The sequence below is a fragment of the Gobius niger genome (genome assembly GCF_951799975.1).
Source record: "Gobius niger genome assembly, chromosome: 20".
Taxonomy (NCBI): domain Eukaryota; kingdom Metazoa; phylum Chordata; class Actinopteri; order Gobiiformes; family Gobiidae; genus Gobius; species Gobius niger.
The window spans coordinates 28,229,082-28,247,484 of NC_136871.1; the positions used below are offsets into that span (position 1 = coordinate 28,229,082).

General features: G+C 40.4%; 1 protein-coding gene across 13 annotated transcripts in view; it reads left to right on the forward strand.

Annotated features, from left to right (window-relative positions):
- Positions 1 to 18,403, forward strand: part of atp2b2 (ATPase plasma membrane Ca2+ transporting 2) — a 95,195-nt gene that overhangs the window by 66,040 nt on the left and 10,752 nt on the right. For all 13 annotated transcript variants that reach the window (XM_079578857.1, XM_079578858.1, XM_079578855.1 and 10 more), the window contains 5 exons: positions 8,103 to 8,344; positions 8,530 to 8,764; positions 17,241 to 17,420; positions 17,571 to 17,658; positions 17,770 to 17,876. In XM_079578857.1, coding sequence (XP_079434983.1) covers positions 8,103 to 8,344; positions 8,530 to 8,764; positions 17,241 to 17,420; positions 17,571 to 17,658; positions 17,770 to 17,876 — 852 coding nt within the window. The remainder of the gene's footprint in view (positions 1 to 8,102; positions 8,345 to 8,529; positions 8,765 to 17,240; positions 17,421 to 17,570; positions 17,659 to 17,769; positions 17,877 to 18,403) is intronic.

The window sequence follows — 18,403 nt, forward strand, 5'->3', positions numbered from 1 at the left end:
CACAGTCATAATGTCACTCTAATGTTACTATTATGTACAATATCCACTAAAGACAGAAGACAGGAGGTCCACTTGGTAATGTCTTAATTACTGAAGGAGTGTATATCCGTGCCTCAGAGCCAGCTCCAGGCCTTGGCCCAGTTGGCTGCAGCATTGCCCACTGAACAATTACATGATATATGGGGAGGAGCAGCCTTGAAACGGGAGAAACAAGGAGTATGAGGCAGTCTTTGGTGCATGACTCGACTTCAGACGGTTATGCTGTAATAATACCTACAGTACGAGAGTGTTCCATAAATGCAACACGCCTGGGCAAATCTTTTATCTTAAAATAATGTTTTGGGAAAGGAGTGTGAACAGTTCCTAAAGGAAATTATTCAGTTGCCTTTATGTAAAAATGTACCAATAAGTATGTGAGACAATGGTAGGCACCTAATTGCTCAAACTGTCTCTCCCATGGTTTAAAAACAATCAGAAATTTTCCACATAAAATGATTCGAATAAGGATTACCTGTGCCTCTATAGCCTCAGCAGTGATCCGTGTCGGAAACTATGCGTCACTAATGCAAGCGAAGATTACACAGTGCGAGATATTCACACAAGCATCGAAACGGAAGTGCAGAAGAGGTGGTGCATAGCGGAGGATTAGGGAGTGCCGCAGGTGGAGCAGGAAGTGCGGGTGCCAGTGCTCCCTGTGGCATATGTCGCCGCCCGCAGGAGCACCCAGGGCCCAGGGAGAGGGCAGCTGCTCCCTCCAACACGCCAGGACAGAGGCACGAGCCAAGTCAAGAAGCAAAGATCCTCTATTTAGACTGGTCCATGCATTGTTCAAAGACACAAAGAACATTGACACATGGGTTGTTTTTTTAAATTTAGAGTTTGATTTAATAGCACACACTCTGAGATGGTGGAGAAGAGCAAGTATTCCAAAATTGATATGACACAAATATCCAAAATGACAATCATCATTTGTCAAAAATTATCATTCATATTGTAAGAAAAGGTCTTGCCTACCAGACAACAAAATCTGTATATTCCCATTTTTGACAATTTATTTTTGATTGTCCACATATGATAAGATGTCATATGTAAAATAATACTTCATAGTGAATAAGCAAGACGATAAGAAGGTTTTTGGCTTTCGACACCAGTTAACTACTTTAACTGTGTAAAAAAAACAAAAACATATATATGTTTTTTCGGTCGCTGTAACCGGGCAGGAAGCTAAGTAGCGATTTAACTGCCCCGCTCACATCTGTTGTTTGTTTCCCTCTGCCAGACTCTTCAGGTTGGAGGGTCTGATGGCGCTCTGTGGTCGGGCTCTGAAGAGCCCTCCTCACAGAGAGTGCAGATGAGACCATTAGTCCAGGCCTCTCGTTAACAAAATGACAACCAGGGCCTTCCTGTAATCACTAATCTAATCATCGCTCATTAGCAAACGCCATTTATTCTGTTACTAATACAATACAAATACATGTCTGTTGAATGTGAGCAGATGTGGGAGTTACAGAATGTTTAATGTGCTGATTTGTATAATCTAATTTACTCACTACACTGCGTTCCAAATTATTATGCAAATTGTATTTTTGTGTCAAAAAGGTACAAAAAAAATAAATAAATAATGTTGAATGCCTTGGTCTAGGTATGAAAACCTTCGATATTTCATGAAAGATTAAGCGTAATCATCATACAGATAAGAGATTTGTGGATGATTCAGAGCACACTCTGGTTTTTGCAGATAAAGGCACAATATGGACGGTTTCTGCCAGACAAACACATCAGATTAAGAGAACAGATGCTACAAGCATGAGCAGTGGCTCAGAAATACATGAGGACTCATTTTCAAACAGTCTTGTTCACTGATGAGGCCGTGTGACCCTGGATGGTCAACTCAATGGAGTAGTGGATAGTTGGTGAATGGCCACAATGTCCCAACAAGGCTGCGACGTCAACAAGGAGGGGGCGGAGTCATGTTTTGGGCCAGAATCATGAGGAGAGAGCTGGTCAGCACCTTTAGGCCCTTTTAGGCTCCCTGAAGGTGTGAAAATGACCTCTGAAAAATATGTGGAGTTTCTGACTGACCACTGTCTTCTATGCTACAAAAAGAAGAGCCGTGCTTTCCCGAACAAAATCATCTTCATCATGACAACGCACCATGTCCTGCTGTAAAGAAAACCTCTGCATCACTGGCTGCTATGGGCATAAAAGGAGAGAAACTCATGATGTGGACCCCATCCTTTCCTGACTTCAACCCTATTGAGAACCTTTGGAGCCTCAACAAAAAAAAACTTCTATGAGGGTGGGAGGCAGTTTTCATCCAAACAGCAGCTCTGGGAGGCTATTCTAACATCCTGCAAAGAAATCCAAGCAGAAACTGTCCAAAAACTCACAAGTTTAATGGATTTAAGAATGTTGAAGCTGCTATCACACAAGGGCTCCTATGCTAAAATATAACTTGACCTGTTAATATTTTTTTTTTATTGAAATAGCTTTTGATTTCAGTAAATATGACCTCCTAATGCTACAAATTCAACAAATGACCATTTTCAGTTAACTACAAGCTTTAAAATGTATTGAAACGATGAGTTGCATAATAATTTGGAACAGTGGATTTTGAGGTTTTTACTATATTTATTTTTGAAATAAATACTGTTATCACTTGGAGATTTTTTCAACCACATTAAATTGATCCTCTACCAGTTAAAGACTTGAAAATGATGCTGACTCTCATTTGAGTTGACAATTTAGAAAATCTTATGTCATTTGCATAATAATTTGGAACGCAGTGTATATGGCTATCTGTAGGGAACTCACAGTCTTACTGGCACTTTTTAATTGGTTTACTGGGAATAAACTAGATACAGTCAGTACCGTGAAGAGGTCAAGTTTTTGATACAGCAAATGAGGAACAAGGCTAGGTAATTGAAATGTCTTCTGCAAACAACAAAATCTGTCTACATGGGGTTTATTTTAACCCTAACCATGTATGTTAGACCTCTACAAATATGAGTGGCACGGTGGCACAGCAAGAAAGTCACGAGTATTTGAGCCCGATTATTTTAGTTTGGCTCTATCCTGTGTGCTGTCCTACTTTGTCGGTGTGATATAAGGTCTGAAGAACATATATTTCAGTCTTCTCTCCCTCTGTTAAAGGCCTTTGCTTAACTTTGGTAATGGGTTCATAAGTACATTATTGTCACGGTAATGTAAACAACTAAAACTAACCTAAAAACTAGCTTGGGCTACGGTCTCTAAAGCCTCTAGAAATAAGGCCTCAAATACTGTGAAAGTATTTGATATGTGAACATGTATGTGCACTATGATCCCAATTAAGATTTTTTTTTTCTTGCAAACTTAATCGCAATATTTATCAAAAATGGTTCAGTCATAGTTGAAAGGAAATGCCTGGTATAGTGTATTGGATTACATAATGTGTGAAATGGCTTTATTTATTGACGTTAAAAAGAAAAAGTAGGCATATATATCGTTTTTATGTTGGATAGGAGGGAACGGAGCTTCAGAGACTGATATACGGATATTGAAGGCAGGATGAGATGTGCTTGGTTTCGCATTAGTCTCTCTCACCTCTCAGCAAAAAACAATTTGGCTCAGTTTATTAGCATTCTCTATCAAATCCTTGTTAGCGACCGGACACAGACACCCATTATCCTGAGAAACCAATTCAAACGCGCTATTAATGTGATTTACCACTCCGCCGATACACAATCTGCCACTCTGTACCAGCCGCGGAACGAAACACGAAAAGTGAGTTTCCAAATTTTGCGATGCCTTTGATATTCTTTTCATTTTAAAGGGCCGTAGTATTTTTTTTTTCTTTTTAGCTCTTCACCGTGTTATCAGGCTTCTAATGTCCAGACATCTCAATGCTCATTCATGCTCTGCGTCCAAAACAAATCTTGAATATTTTTACGTCTGGGTGTCAAAGTAATGGGGCAGTGCTTGAGCTAGCCGCGGGGGCTCTAAACTTCTAAACTGCTTTATCTCATTTGCCTTTCCTCCAGATTCTTTTGGCAAATATCAATTATTAGGTATTTTTTCATCAATAAATATCCCTCATAATGGAAGACTTTTATTTTCTTCAATTTATTGGCTGGATTGTTCTGTGATGTGGCTTTGAGGCTGACTCACTTATAATTACAGAATTAATTGTACATTCTGAAGCCAATGCTGAGGTGCCCAAAAGTATTTCAAAAGGCCTGAACGATGCATAATATAGGGTTGCATGTATATAAAAGCTGATGGCTTTTCTCTGTGCATGCTCTAAGTCTATTTTGGGGCGAAAGCACAGACTGGCGGTGTGTGTCTCCTTAGCAGCGAGTCAGAAGCATTATGTCGGGTGCACTTTTGACGTGCTGTGGAGCAGGAGAGTGCAGGGAGGAGGGCGTGTGTACCTGACAAGCTGTTCTTTAGCTCACAGTGTAGGTGTCAAGTGTACTGCAGGCACTCGCAAGGACCCGCAGAGGAAGGTACAGTAATAAGCAAATGCATCGGGATTTAAAGAGGGGGAGAGTAATGCACTGGTCAACTATCATATTTAGATTACGAGTAAGAGCCAATTAGACAGATGTTTGTGATAGTGGGTTGGATATTCTTAAACCTTCACTGTTTTGTAGAAAGAATTTGTCTAATTTGAACAAGTATATTTAGCACTTACCACAGACATGCAACCAAGTCGTTATCATGCATTTACTTAAAGTCATACGAACACAATTTATGACTTTAATAATTGATATTTTCTCATCAGAAAACAGAACATGAGTACTGCCTCTGGGATGTTATGGATTTCAACCCTGCTAAGCACGAACATTTACTTATTTTTAATCTCCTTTCGATTGGGACAACTGGAGATCGTCCAATATTATCAGCAAATAAGCCGGTGTAAAAGTGCCTCATAGGAGCATGTATGGATTTCTCGCTCGCCTTGTATGTTTGATGGCTGGACAAAGAGCTCAGTCCAGTTCAATGTAATAATGCTTTCACCTGACCCGGGGTTGCCATGGAGACGGCTGAACCTGCGTGGACTCTTTCACCACCGATTCGAACCACAATTCATCTCTATTAATCATAATATCAATACTTACGAGAGCTCAGTGCGGTTATTATGCTGACATATCGGAAAGTATAGAAATGAAAGAGAACATGGAAGGGATAGTGAAATAAATGACCTGTGCAAAATGGCCAAAGAGCACATCTCCTTCGGTTAAATTAGCTCTGGCTTTGTCCAGCTAATAGCATAAACCATAAGAAACCATAAGTGACTTAAAGCTGCCTGGCATTCCCGACAAAGGCAGTAGTGGATGAGACCTTAACTTTTCTTTTTTTTTGTTGAAGGTTGTGTTCCTTTTGGCTGCTTATTTCTTGATAGAGATTTACAATGTGTTTATAAAATGTGCTATATAAATAAAGTGGATTGGATTGGATTGATAGGTTTCACAATAATTAAGACTTCAGAAACATTAGAAGTTTTTTTTTCCCCATTTGTATTAACCCTGGATCGGTCTCACCTGGCTAGCATCAACACAGTAGTCATCATTGCACCTGCACTCTATAATAATGTATATAAATAGCAAATGAGGACCGTCTATTTGGTGCTTGGGTATTATTTAGCTGCTGTAGTTTATCCTTTCTTCGTGGTATGGACATCTGGATACAGAGATGGTCACTGAAGCGTGCAAGACCACGGCTCCAGTGTGCAATTACAGCGGCACTGGGCCGAGCTGAGCCCCTATAAGAACAGCAGAGTTTGATTGCATCTATCTCATTTCAGCCTCCTACAGAGAGCCAGCCTTTCACCTGAGAGACGCTTAATTATCGCTATCTGCTATTTCGGGCCGTTTGGCCAGCTACATGGCACCGCACAAGAAAATATCACACAGAGCTTATATAGAAAGATAAAAACCTGCCAAACAGAGATGGTGTAGGGGAGGCCTAGTGAACCGATAAGACTGTTTGAAGCCATTTAAAAGAAAAAATTCTGAAGCATTTCAATAAAAGGCTTGAATTTATACACCCAGAACAAAACAATATGACCTGACGAGTGTTATGAGTGTTATGGCTTAATGTAGCAGTGGTAAAGACGCTAGCTCTCTGGCTTCACAGCAATATGGTCCCAAAGTGGGGGAGGGCTCGTCCTGTGTTCTCCTTGTGTCTTTCCTTCAGGATCAGATTCTGAATCTCAGCGTTATTTTCCCGGTTAAATAAGGGTTAAATTTGAGCTTCAAACCACATTTAAAGTGTATTTGCTTTTAGGGTTGCATAATATATCACAAAAAATATATCGCAATATCTGGTGATGCAATATCCGTATCGCAAGAAGCCACAATATATCGCAACAATGCATTGCATTTTCAAGTCTGAAAAACTAGTTACTTACTATTTGTGTTTAATTAGAATGGAACATATTGTGTTGAAGGGTTGAGTAAAATATCGCAATAATATCTTTATTGTGATATTGTACAGCCGCCTTGCATATCGCAAGTTACTTAAGTATCGTTCCTTTGTCAAATACAAGCAGTTCACATCATTCATGCAGCATTAAACAGATGGTTGGTTCTTCTAATGCTGAAGCGCTCTGATCTGTACCCTGGGTTTCATTGCATACTAGGAAAAAAAAAAAGAAAAAAAAAGATTTCCGCATTTTTAAACCCCTTTATACCATGGTCTGGGTGAATACTGGATTCTGATTGGCTGGTGCATTATTTTGGTATAACCGCACACGTAGTCCGGTAGTTAAATCACTGGGATATCACTCCGCTGTGGCGTCGCCATAGCGATGCCACAGCGGAGTGACACAGCTGAATCAGATAAAGGCGTAATCAGTGACTGACAGGAACGTATGAGATGGATTGTGTGTTAATTTCAATGTTTTTGGCCAAAACAAAGCGTTTGCTAAATGTTTGTAGAGGAGAGTGAGCAGCTAGGTTAGCTACTGTTAATAACATATGAGCTTTACATTTCTATTGAAAACGGTTAAGGCTATTCATCATTTTCAGGCGTACATAAAATGATCCTGCATTGAAGCATCTTTGTCTGGATTAGTAAAGTCAAACATAAAAGTTTGAGTTGGGGGGGCCCAGGTGTGAGCGACTCCACCGCAGCTGTTTCCATAAACAGTTGAGCTGGTTGAGCTAGCTAGCTTTAGCTTCAGGTTAAACAGCGTAAAAGGTAAATAACTCCTGCCCACGAGTGCCGCATATCGGTGTTTACTTCCAGGGAAAAGTGTTTCCGGGTTAGTCCTGTTGTGTTGTGATTCTGTGCTGATGTTGTGTCGTTGAGCCTGACTGAGATCCTCGTAATAGCTGCGGAGAATGACTCGCTCTGAGACCAGCCTTCAGTGACCGGCTAATAACCCACACAAAATAGTCCCGTAGTCTGGCAGATTTAGTGAGTTTGTGGAACCCTGGTGTAAGCGGAGTTACTTATCCAACTCCAACATGAAGTCTGTTCATCACGGCGTGTTGAAGTTGTTAACCCCTCTGCTCGCTGAAACTGAAGGTTTATTTTTGCCAAGTCATTACCATTACCCCTGCAGAGGGAGCTCCAGGCAAAGTGATAATCAGTTCTGGCCCCTGTGTTTCAGTCTTACCCATATCCTCATCTTATCCTTACTTTATTTCAAATGATAAAATCACAATGGTTTGAATGTTTTTAAGCCTCAATTGTACATGGTTTGTCCACAAACGTTAAAATCAAAACTAGTAGATCTGTTTTTAGGTCATTAAAGCCCTTATCTAATAATGGTAAAGATTCTGCACAAAGGAATAGTTTTGTAATTTGCTGACGTCTAGTGGCAGCACAAATATTTTAGGATATCTTTTGTTGACTGGAATAAGGTAATGACTCCAGTTAGTACTTTTTAATCAAATAAAAGAATAAAAGAGAGTTAATGCTGGCTGCTCGTTCGGCCCAGGACATGAATACATGAGGTGCTTTAAATGTCCACTGGTGTTATAAATAGAATAAATCAAATTGCAGTCCTTTTATTCAGACAGTTATACTCTGAGTGTATTGTAGCTGTATTCTAAGCAGTCAGACATACAATTGAATTACAGCCATTTAAAATGCTTTTATCTTCTCCGCAGCCTCCGGATAAGGAAGGGGGTCTGCCCAAACAAGTGGGTAACAAGACTGAGTGCGGCCTGCTGGGACTGGTGCTGGATCTGAAGAAGGATTACCAGCCCATCAGGAACCAGATCCCCGAGGAGAAGCTCTACAAAGTCTACACCTTCAACTCGGTGCGCAAGTCCATGAGCACCGTCATCAAGCTGCCTGACGGAAGTTTCCGCATGTACAGCAAGGGTGCCTCCGAGATCGTCCTCAAGAAGTCAGTATGATCATTTTCGCTCTGTTTATTTCACTTTTTTAAAGCATTGTCAGCAATAATTTGGGGAAAATTGACCGTGAAATAAATAGAATTTTGACCCTTAACCTTTCACACTATTCAACTATCTGTTCTGATGAATTGTCCCACAAGACTAACATTTGGCTTCCTCTTCCCGTGTGACACAGATGCAATTACGTTCTGAATGAAGTTGGAGAGTCCAGGGTCTTCCGTCCACGGGACAAGGACGAGATGGTGAAGAAGGTGATCGAGCCGATGGCGAGTGACGGGCTCAGGACGATCTGTGTGGCGTACAGAGACTTCCCAGGCTCCCCCGAACCCAACTGGGACGACGAGAACAACATCCTCAACGACCTCATTGCCATCTGCGTGGTGGGCATCGAGGACCCCGTCAGACCAGAGGTACCAGCTTTATACTTAAGAATACTTCTGTAAATGAACTACTGTCTAAACTTTAGACAGGCCCTTTATGTCTCTGTGTGAGGCCCGGATGTTTTTCCACTGCATGATTCTGTCCCATATAGAGTATTGCATAACCACATGGTCACTTTCTGCTGGTACAACACTCAAACCAATAGAGTCTCTTTTTCAAAAAAGCCATAAAAATCTTGGACAAGAAAGTCTTTCACCACTGCACTGTTTTAGAGAAGCATCATTTACTCCATTTTGATAATTTCATTAATTTTAAATATGGTTGCCTTGTATACAAAGTATTGCATGCTTGCCCCGCCTCCATTGCAGGATTTCATTAAACCAAAGTCTGAGTGGGATGGGCATCAGGGCATTAGCTCGAGCACACTGTGAGGTTCCACACAGGCGAACCTCCTTTGGACAGACTGTGCTCTCTGCTGGAATAGTCTTCCTTTATCAGTAAGAGAGACTCAAACTCTGGCCACTTGTAAAGCATGTTTGAAACAGTGGCTAAAGGAAAACCAGGCCTGTGAACACTTTTAGTTGTCATTGCATTTGCAGTGATTTGTTGTCACATTTAGTAAATTGTGTATGTGTTGCCTGCCTAGGGACTACAGATGGAAACTAGCATCCCTGCTATAATCTGGCATATTTACAGTGCTCATGTGCAACTGTTCATTAATATGCATTGTCCCTATCAAAGAAATAAATAAAACGTATCTTTATACTGCAGCCTCAGAGAACTAGTTTGATATAACTTACTAAACCTAGTTACTAAATAGTTACTAAACTACTGCCAAGTCTTTAATAAAGAAATAAATATAAAATAAATATTCCTGTAAGCCAGTAAGCCAATGCTATTCCTGTAAAAACATTACTACTATGGTTACTTCCACTGTATATTTTGCCAGTGGGTTAGGACTTTGTGTTAGAAACAGCGATGAGGTAAATGTGTCAGTGTTGTTTCTTCAGAAGCCACTGCTTAGAAGCTCTAATATGTCTCTCCTCCTTTTTGTTTTGTATATTTAATTATAAAACACGCTGTTGACTCGTTGTTGGTTTGACGTCTTTTGAACGATCCCACATACAGATGGGAAAGCTACATGACAAATGTGTGTGTCTGTGTGTGTGTGTGGGTGTGTGTCTGTGTGTGTGTGTGTGTGTGTGTGGGTGTCTTATGTCAGAGCGACAAAAACACAGAAAACACAGAAAAGACTTAGCACCTGCACAGGCTTCACCAGACACAGGCAAATGAAGAAAACATTGTTACAAATAAAGATGTTATACAAGCAGAATTTAAATTGATCAATGTATTAATATTATTTTCATGTGTCTTGGTGCATTTCGTCAACTTAGCATAGAATCCTTAGAAAGAAAAGTCTGGAAACTAGATCAATAATAGTCCTGACTATCTTATGGACAATGTTCACAGACTCTGCAGGACGGTTGCCCACTTCTCCTGAAAGAAAGGAGGAGAAAGGAGGGACAAATACAGAGGACAATGTTTTTTGTGGAAATAATAGCAGCTACTGTATTTATTGCAGCAGCAGCACTTCAATTTGTGTAAGAACCAGGATTAATGGCATTTGTGGAGTTCCAAATATAATTCTGTTCTCGTCTAGTTTTGTTTTGACCCATATAGATGCATTTATTTGGCCTTCTTTCTCATATTAAAAGACCTGCCATTGGTTTTTAATGAGGAGGGTTTGTGAGAGGCGATGGGGTACAATGTGGATGTCGTATTGTTTCCCAGGAGTGAAATAAGCTGCAGGTCTGTCAGCTCCTGTCCAGGTAGAGCTGAGCAGTGCTGTAAAGTACTGTAAGTGACTGCTGCATAATTCAACCCCTCTTTCATCTGCACCATCCCCCTGCTCGCTCTCTCTCTGCTCACTGGTCTCGTCTCCTCCTATCTGCTCCCCTGATGGTTCCTCTGTATCTCCTCCATACATGTACAGTATGTGAACGCTTCCTTTCAGCTATCCCCTAGCCCTGTGTTTAACTTGTTATTTAAGTAAGTGATTGAGCAAAGCAATTATGCAAATGCTGTTACCTGATTGCCTGAAATCCCGGCAGACCTTTGCTGAAGGTGCATATAATCTACTGTTTGGTATAGAGCATTTGTTTTTTTTGTATTTGTTTTTTTTTTCATGATATTTTTTATTATTTTTACATTAAAGACAAAGGAACAATTACCCCGGGGATCAATTACCCCGGGGGCAAAATAAAAAAAATAAAAAAAAAGGAGTAAATAAATGAATACATATACATGAATACACATACACTAGGGCTGCAACTAACAATCATCTTGTAATCAATCAATCTATCGATCATTTTCACGATCAATCGACTTATCGCTTGGCTGTGAATGGTGTTGTTGTTTTTTTTTCAATTTAAAAAAAAATATTATTCATATTTTTTTTTTTCTTTTTCAAAATGTTTTCTTTATTGTTTCTTTTATTTTTTCCATTTTTTTTCTTTTCTCACATATAGCTCAAGTGGCGCCGCTTGAGGGGAAATGCCTGTTGGGGTATAGAGCATTGTTTCTCAAACTGTGGTACTTGGTGCTCTTAAACTGGTTCTTATTAGGGCTGTGCTCAATACATTGTTTCGACAATGTATCCTTACAAAGTAATTGACAATACATTTAAAAATAGATTTTTCTTGTTTGACCCCAGGCTTTATTCAGAACGTATCACAACATAATTACACTAAATGCTGAAATATGAGGCTTAACTCGCTGACACCTTTAGTGTACTTTTTTAGTACTTTTTCACCATGCTACAAAGTTGTTCTCTCATACCCGGTGTTGTGTTTTGAGTCGCAAGAGCATCTTCCAGTAACATCGCAGCAGCAGTTTCCCAGAATGCTCCTCCTGAGGGCCAACATATCCAGGAAATGCTTTCCTCACCTCTCGATCTCTTGCTAAGCTTAATCCGCTCATCGCAAAGTAAAAAACACTCACCATAGCTTCACTACTTAAAGGGGCCGGAAAGAGGGGCTTGCGGGGGGATGGCATGAAATTCAGAAAGTGAAGCTTGTTTCAGCTTTTTTAGTTCAATTTTGCATTTGCTAACCAGAACAAACCAACCAACATAGCAATAAAGATGTTTGATATTCTTTCCAAATACTGTGTACCTGCAAAAAGCTTAATATATTAGTCAATGATTTTATTATTATTATTATTAAACTGACGTATAATTGAGACTTTTCTGACCCATACAAATAAATAACTCGCTCACACTCTGTGGGTTAGAGCTGGGTAATAGTAAGTACTATTAAGTCCTCATCAGCTACCTCTGCATTAGAAAGAGCGATAGTCCAGAAGCTGTTTATTTTTATAGTTTAACTTCACATCTTCAGTGCTTAATGACTCTGCCTTAATGGCCTCTTTCCCCTTGAAAACTATTGGGTTTGCACATACTGCAGTGCCTGATTAAAAAGTATGATCATATTTGTAAACTTGGAGATAAAATGATAACAGCCCTGTGCAACATGAAAAAGCAGATGACTTTCCCTCCCGCCCCGAAGGTCACCCACTCCAGTAAACATGTTTTAGCTTTGTTTAGTGTCTAATTTCATCCGCCACAACGTGACACTGTCTTAATAAGTGGCTGCTCCTGAGAGACGGGACAGGAACAGGAAAAGCAGCAGAGGCTAAACACAGAAAAGAGACAGCGAGAAAAAGGAGAGTGTAACTGTATCCGCGTTTGAGACACAAGACTCTCACCTACTGCCTTCTGCCGGCTTCCTCCGACCCGTCCATTGTATTTTGAATAGGCCCCGGCCTTCTCGGTGGTTGGATGACCAGTCAACCCGAGCAGTCAGACTCCCCGAGGTGAACGGGGCAGGGGCGACCACAGTAGGCAGACGGAAATGCGATATCATCCCGGTCAAAGGGAAGAAAACAAGATTGTTGTGAGCACTTGCTTTCCAGGAACATTATTTACTATGGGGCTGCTGTGGGCCTTTCTTGTAGATCACAAAGGATAAGTGGTGTCCAGCTAAAATTGCTGGAGTACACTGTAGCAATATCAAAACTCCAAAGACCAAGTGAGGCTTACTGCATTAGTATGAAGCAGTGTTAGGTAACAGGTACATACAGTAAGAGATGCCCTTTTTGCCCCATAATAGAGATATTGTATTGTTGCAACATCCAAAGTAGGGGTTTCCACAGTGTTGGGACCCTCAGGGGGTCGACACTGAGCTATATATACTATGTGTATATTGTATGTAGTATAAGTAGTGAGTATGAGATAATAACATAAAATAATTTTATTAACATATTATAAACAATTATTATAATAGTTCATATATCAGATTTGTTTTCACCCTTGAAATGAGAACAAATACATTTTGTGAGTAGTGACTTGAAAAGCTGATTTAGAGTAGCCTACTAGAAGAGCAGGAAAACAATAGAGAATGGTAAAGAGGACCATGAAGACTGTTTATAATATAATTATGATAATTACAAAGTAACCTACATAGGGTAGAAAAACTATGGAGCATGCATATGACAGAGTAACAATTACATCGCAGTAACGCACTTCTGACCAGGTGCTTTGTAGGTGACATAGATGTAGATTTATTCTTGAGAAATTATCATTCTTATTGGTTTTTCATTTTTGTTTTTCCTCACACATGTCTTGCTCAGTTACTCAGTCCACACAGTGAATTTAATATTTTCCCCAAGTACTGGTCTACTCATAGAACTAGACTAGACTCAGAGTAATTATTTGAGTCACTAATTTTTACTTCTACTCATGTCAAATATTTTAAAGCAACTTTGCCTTAACTTGAGTAAATATTATGGCTACTCTCCGCTCCTCTGCACATGCCGACATTGTCTATGTTTGACGGGACCTTTTGCAGATGCTGCACGACATCTGTAAAGTCTAACCATCTCTGAATGTGAGATAAATGTGAGAGTGTTTCAGTGACATGTTTAAAATGCTGCATGAAGCAGTTCTCTGTAAAGTGCAAAGGAAAGATGATACGGAGCAGTGGTTTTTAAAACACGGGTAAGGGTCCACAAAAGGGTTGTTCAATTGTTTTAAGCCTAAATTACAGATAAGGACAGATGGTTTTATAAAATACTGATGCTTCAGATTGACGGTTGCTAATATACAAAAATGTACCCAACACTTTATATTAGCTCTGCGGTTTAAGTCAGTTATGTGGTTTAAGTCACTCTAATTGATTTTGGTCGAAAAATGTTTTTACTTTTCCTGCCTTTTGTCATTATGATCTTATGCACCAAGGATTTACTATTTTCTCACTCGCTTACAAACTCACTAAACCATGACATAACTCAGATCTCAGCATCGTGCCTCATTAAAATGTACAGTAAACATTTGCACCACACGATGGATTAGTCCGCTCTTTCATCTCGCTGTATGTTATGCATATGTGCTCGGGAGTTCAAACCACCTCCTCCCATGTGTACCTGCTGTAGGCTCCATATGTACGGGTGAAGGATGCTTTCTCCCGCCTGCGTGTGTTGAGAAAGTTGATCCACAGCAGCGGCCCTCATTTGTTTATCTGTGGGCAGGAGAGCGCCGTTCGCCCACATTCTGACCCATGACACCAAGAATGTATGGGTCTGAATTAATACTCCTTTCAGCTGCCTCCGCTGCAAATCACCCTCCATACATTTACGTCTATATTTACACCTACAAATGTGTGGAGGGAAAAGGTTCAAGTTTAATAGCATTTTTTTTTTTTTTTTTCATCTCGGTTATTCTGGTTGTAGTACTAGTAGCAGTGTTCGGGGAGCTGTAGTAGTGGAGCAGTAGCACCAGCAGTAATTGCAATTGTAGTATAGGATAGTCTATAGATTAGTTCAGGGGATGACTTGGAAAAGAAGTATTCAATAATGGCATAATAAAATACTAGTTCTAATAGTAGAAGTAGTTGTAGTTTATTTAGTTTACAGATTCACATCAGTAATGAGCTCTCAAAAGGAGTAGTAATGAAAGCTTACGTTTACTTACCCCATAACATTTATGCTTTTCACAATAATACAATGGTAATGTTTATGTTAGGGCCAATATAAATTAGACCTAACTTAAAGCAGTAACTCATGCCCCTTGAGACCATAAGCGCCACTGCAAGTGTCATAGCATGTTGCGTTTTAATTTTTACTCATTAATTGAGAGTAAATACTACGCTGACAAACAAGACAAAGAGGGATCCAATTACACAATTGAGAGATTTTTGTCACTCAAACTTGGCTGTAAATATTGCTAAAGTGGCGCTAGCCCGCAGTTAGCTTTGCCCGTTAGCCTGTTAGCTTCTTCGGGATTCCATTAGTGTGTATTCAGGCCTCCGGGTTGGAGCAGGGAAAGGTAGTTGGTTTTCTGGACAGAGACACCAGAGGGAGAAACACCCCCAATCAGCCCATCAACACCTGTATTACCCCCACAGGGACTACGGGAAGGATTTATAAAGGTAAACAAATTGCTTTGTTCGTCTTAACTCATAAAGTGAGATACTGAATACTGGGCAAAAGCTCACACGCAAAAAGGTGGATATTGTGTAGTTGGGTCACAGATGATTTGGATGTGGAAATAATGACCACCTCAAAATACCACCAAGCTTGTTCTCCATTCAAAGTCAGGCCTGGGGTAGGGCTGCTCGATTACTGAAAAAATAATAATCACGATTATTTTTGTCATAAATGAAATCACGATTATTCAAACGATTATTTGCTGCCTTTAAAAAAAAGTCTTTATTTTATTTATACTGTATATACAGTATATTAATAAAAAAACGATGCTGAATATTTTCTGTTTTCTGAACAGTCATAAAAGTACAAATGATTTCAAGTTCGATTAAGGACAGGTCTCTGTTTCACACCTGCCCCCTGCTGGCCAGCCCTCACACCAACACAAGTAAACTGAGCAGCGCGGCCTGATGACATCATCACACAGCGCCATTTGTTTTTTTTACATAAAAACATTAAAAAGATTGAAATGCGAAGGGAAAATAATCCCAGCGCCATGAAATAATGCAAGTCTGCTAGTTTTGTAATCGTTTAGTGTAATAATTGAAATTGTAATTGAATTTCGATTAATTTGCTTGTTTGAATTCAACTTTTACTATTTGTAACATTATGTACTGATGGACATTAGGCGCACGATGTTGGCTGCACTGAAATGGAGTTTTAAGTGCATATGACACATTAGATCCATTTTTTCTAAAACATAGTAAAATGAAAGATTGTACCCAGCTTTCTTTAATTTGACCATTTTTGTGATGTTTATAGTTTCACTTCCTTATTGGACACTGACAGGAAGTGACATAATTTAGAGAGAGGACAACAATTTTCGCAAATACAAGCGGCTGAAATGAGTTTCCTTCGCAGGGTGGCTGGGTGCACCCTTCGAGATCGGGTGAGGAGCTCAGTTACCTGGGAGGAGCTCGGAGTAGAGCCGCTGCTCCTTCACGTCGAAAGGAGCTAGCTGAGGTGGCTAGGGCATCTGTTCCGGATGCCTCCTGGTGGCCTCCCACGGGAGGTGTTCCAGGCATGTCCTAGTGGGACAAGGCCTCGTGGAAGGCCCAGGACACGCTGGTGGGACTATGTCTCCGAGCTGGCCTGGTGTCGCCTCGGGGTCCCCCCAGAACAGCTGGAGGAGGTGGGCGTGGATCGGGAAGTTTGGGCATCTCTGCTGAGACTGCTGCCCCCGCGACCCGGCCCCGGATAAAGCGGAAGAAAATGGATGGATGGATGGACAACAATTTTAAAGTTTTGCCATGCCAACCATGTTAAGTCAATGGCAAATGAGTCAAACTGCTATGGAACTTTGCCTCTATCTATGTCACTTCCTGTCAGCAGCTTCAAAATTGAAATATAATTCAAATTTCTGCCCAACAGTTGAAATAGATACAGTCGGCATCTCTGGAAGCGCCCATATATGGTCATGTTTGAAAACAGTTAAGGGGGAAAACAATTTGCAAAAAAATCAAAACTTTCTCTAATTATTCAAAAACTACTTTAACAAATGCTGAGTTATGAATATAGTTTTCTACTAACTAAAGATACAAAGACGTGGAGAGGAGCAATGTAGTCGGGCTAATGCTAACAGTTAGCTAGCTGTTCTACTGAACAATTTGCTGTAAGAAAATATCTTTATGGACAGATTGAGACTTGATCCTTTATGTGATAAATAAGTTCATATCGTACCAGAAAATGGCTAAAAAAGAGTGAAAAAAAGAGTGTTCACATTTTTGTCCTCCTTTGGGTTATTAGGTCATGATTTTGTCTGATTTGTATTTTGAGCTGGTTTAGATCGCATGGTGGTTGGATATCTAAAATATGCTCTATATGCCTGGAAACCCATACAAATATAGATATTTCTTTTGTTTTAATCTGGCAAAATCTCAGCAAATATTTTCAAACTTGTTAAATCCCTGAGTTGTTGTTACAGTGCAGTAATGTTTTTTTCTTTCTGTGTGTTTGAATGGCCAGGTCCCAGATGCCATCCAGAAGTGCCAGCGCGCGGGGATCACAGTGAGAATGGTGACGGGAGACAACATCAATACGGCCAGAGCGATAGCAATAAAGTGTGGCATCATTCACCCGGGGGAAGATTTCATCTGCATCGACGGCAAAGAGTTCAACAGGAGGATCCGCAACGAGAAAGGAGAGGTGAGTTTATCAGGGAAATAGAGCATTTTTTGAGTTTCTCTATTAGATTATGGTGGACTCTGCCTGACCCAAACCACCCTTTAACTAACAGAAGGAAGGGACAAAAAAGACTGACAGATATCACTTTTTAAAATAACACTTTGTTTACAGGTTGAGCAGGAGAGAATGGACAAAGTTTGGCCCAAATTGAGAGTCCTAGCCCGATCCTCGCCGACCGACAAACACACGCTCGTCAAAGGTAAACCCACTGATTCCACCCTTGTTTTTCTCACATGTTGCTGCCTCCACGTCTAATACAATCGTACACCGCCCTCTTCCACCTCTGCTCCTCCCGCTGTGTTTGCTGTAGGCATCATCGACAGCACCATGGTAGACCAGAGGCAGGTGGTGGCCGTCACAGGAGATGGCACCAATGACGGTCCGGCGCTGAAGAAAGCCGATGTGGGCTTTGCCATGGTGAGTAATGTGTGCCGAGATCCATCTGAGTCAACATCTGCAGATATCTTCATCACCTCTGCAGTATTTTTAGGCCCCCCTCTCACAGGCCTCGATCTCTCTGCACCTCCCCGGTCTGTGGAGAGAGAGCTCCTCCTAGTGGAGTGCTGGGGGAACACGACCTGTGCATGGAAGTGTGTAAAGAGTGGTTGTGTAATGCCATCTTTTTGAGCTGTATGTAGCGCGGTCTGGTCAATACTGTGTTGGATTGCCCTTTCGATGGTATTGATCTTCATTTTTGTCATTCAGCTGCTTCTTTCCCACCACAGCGAAACAAACATGTTAATATGGTTGATTTTTATGCCACATTATTATGGAGCGAGGACAAAATGGCAACATGCAATAAGTAAAATACTATTTTATACCAACAAAGGAGAAAGATAGACTCTAACTTATATAACGTTCAATGTTCCTCATTCTTTTTAGTTTATTGTGAACTACATTAAGGTACGTAGGTTGCGTCATAATGTCATAATTTCAAAATGAGA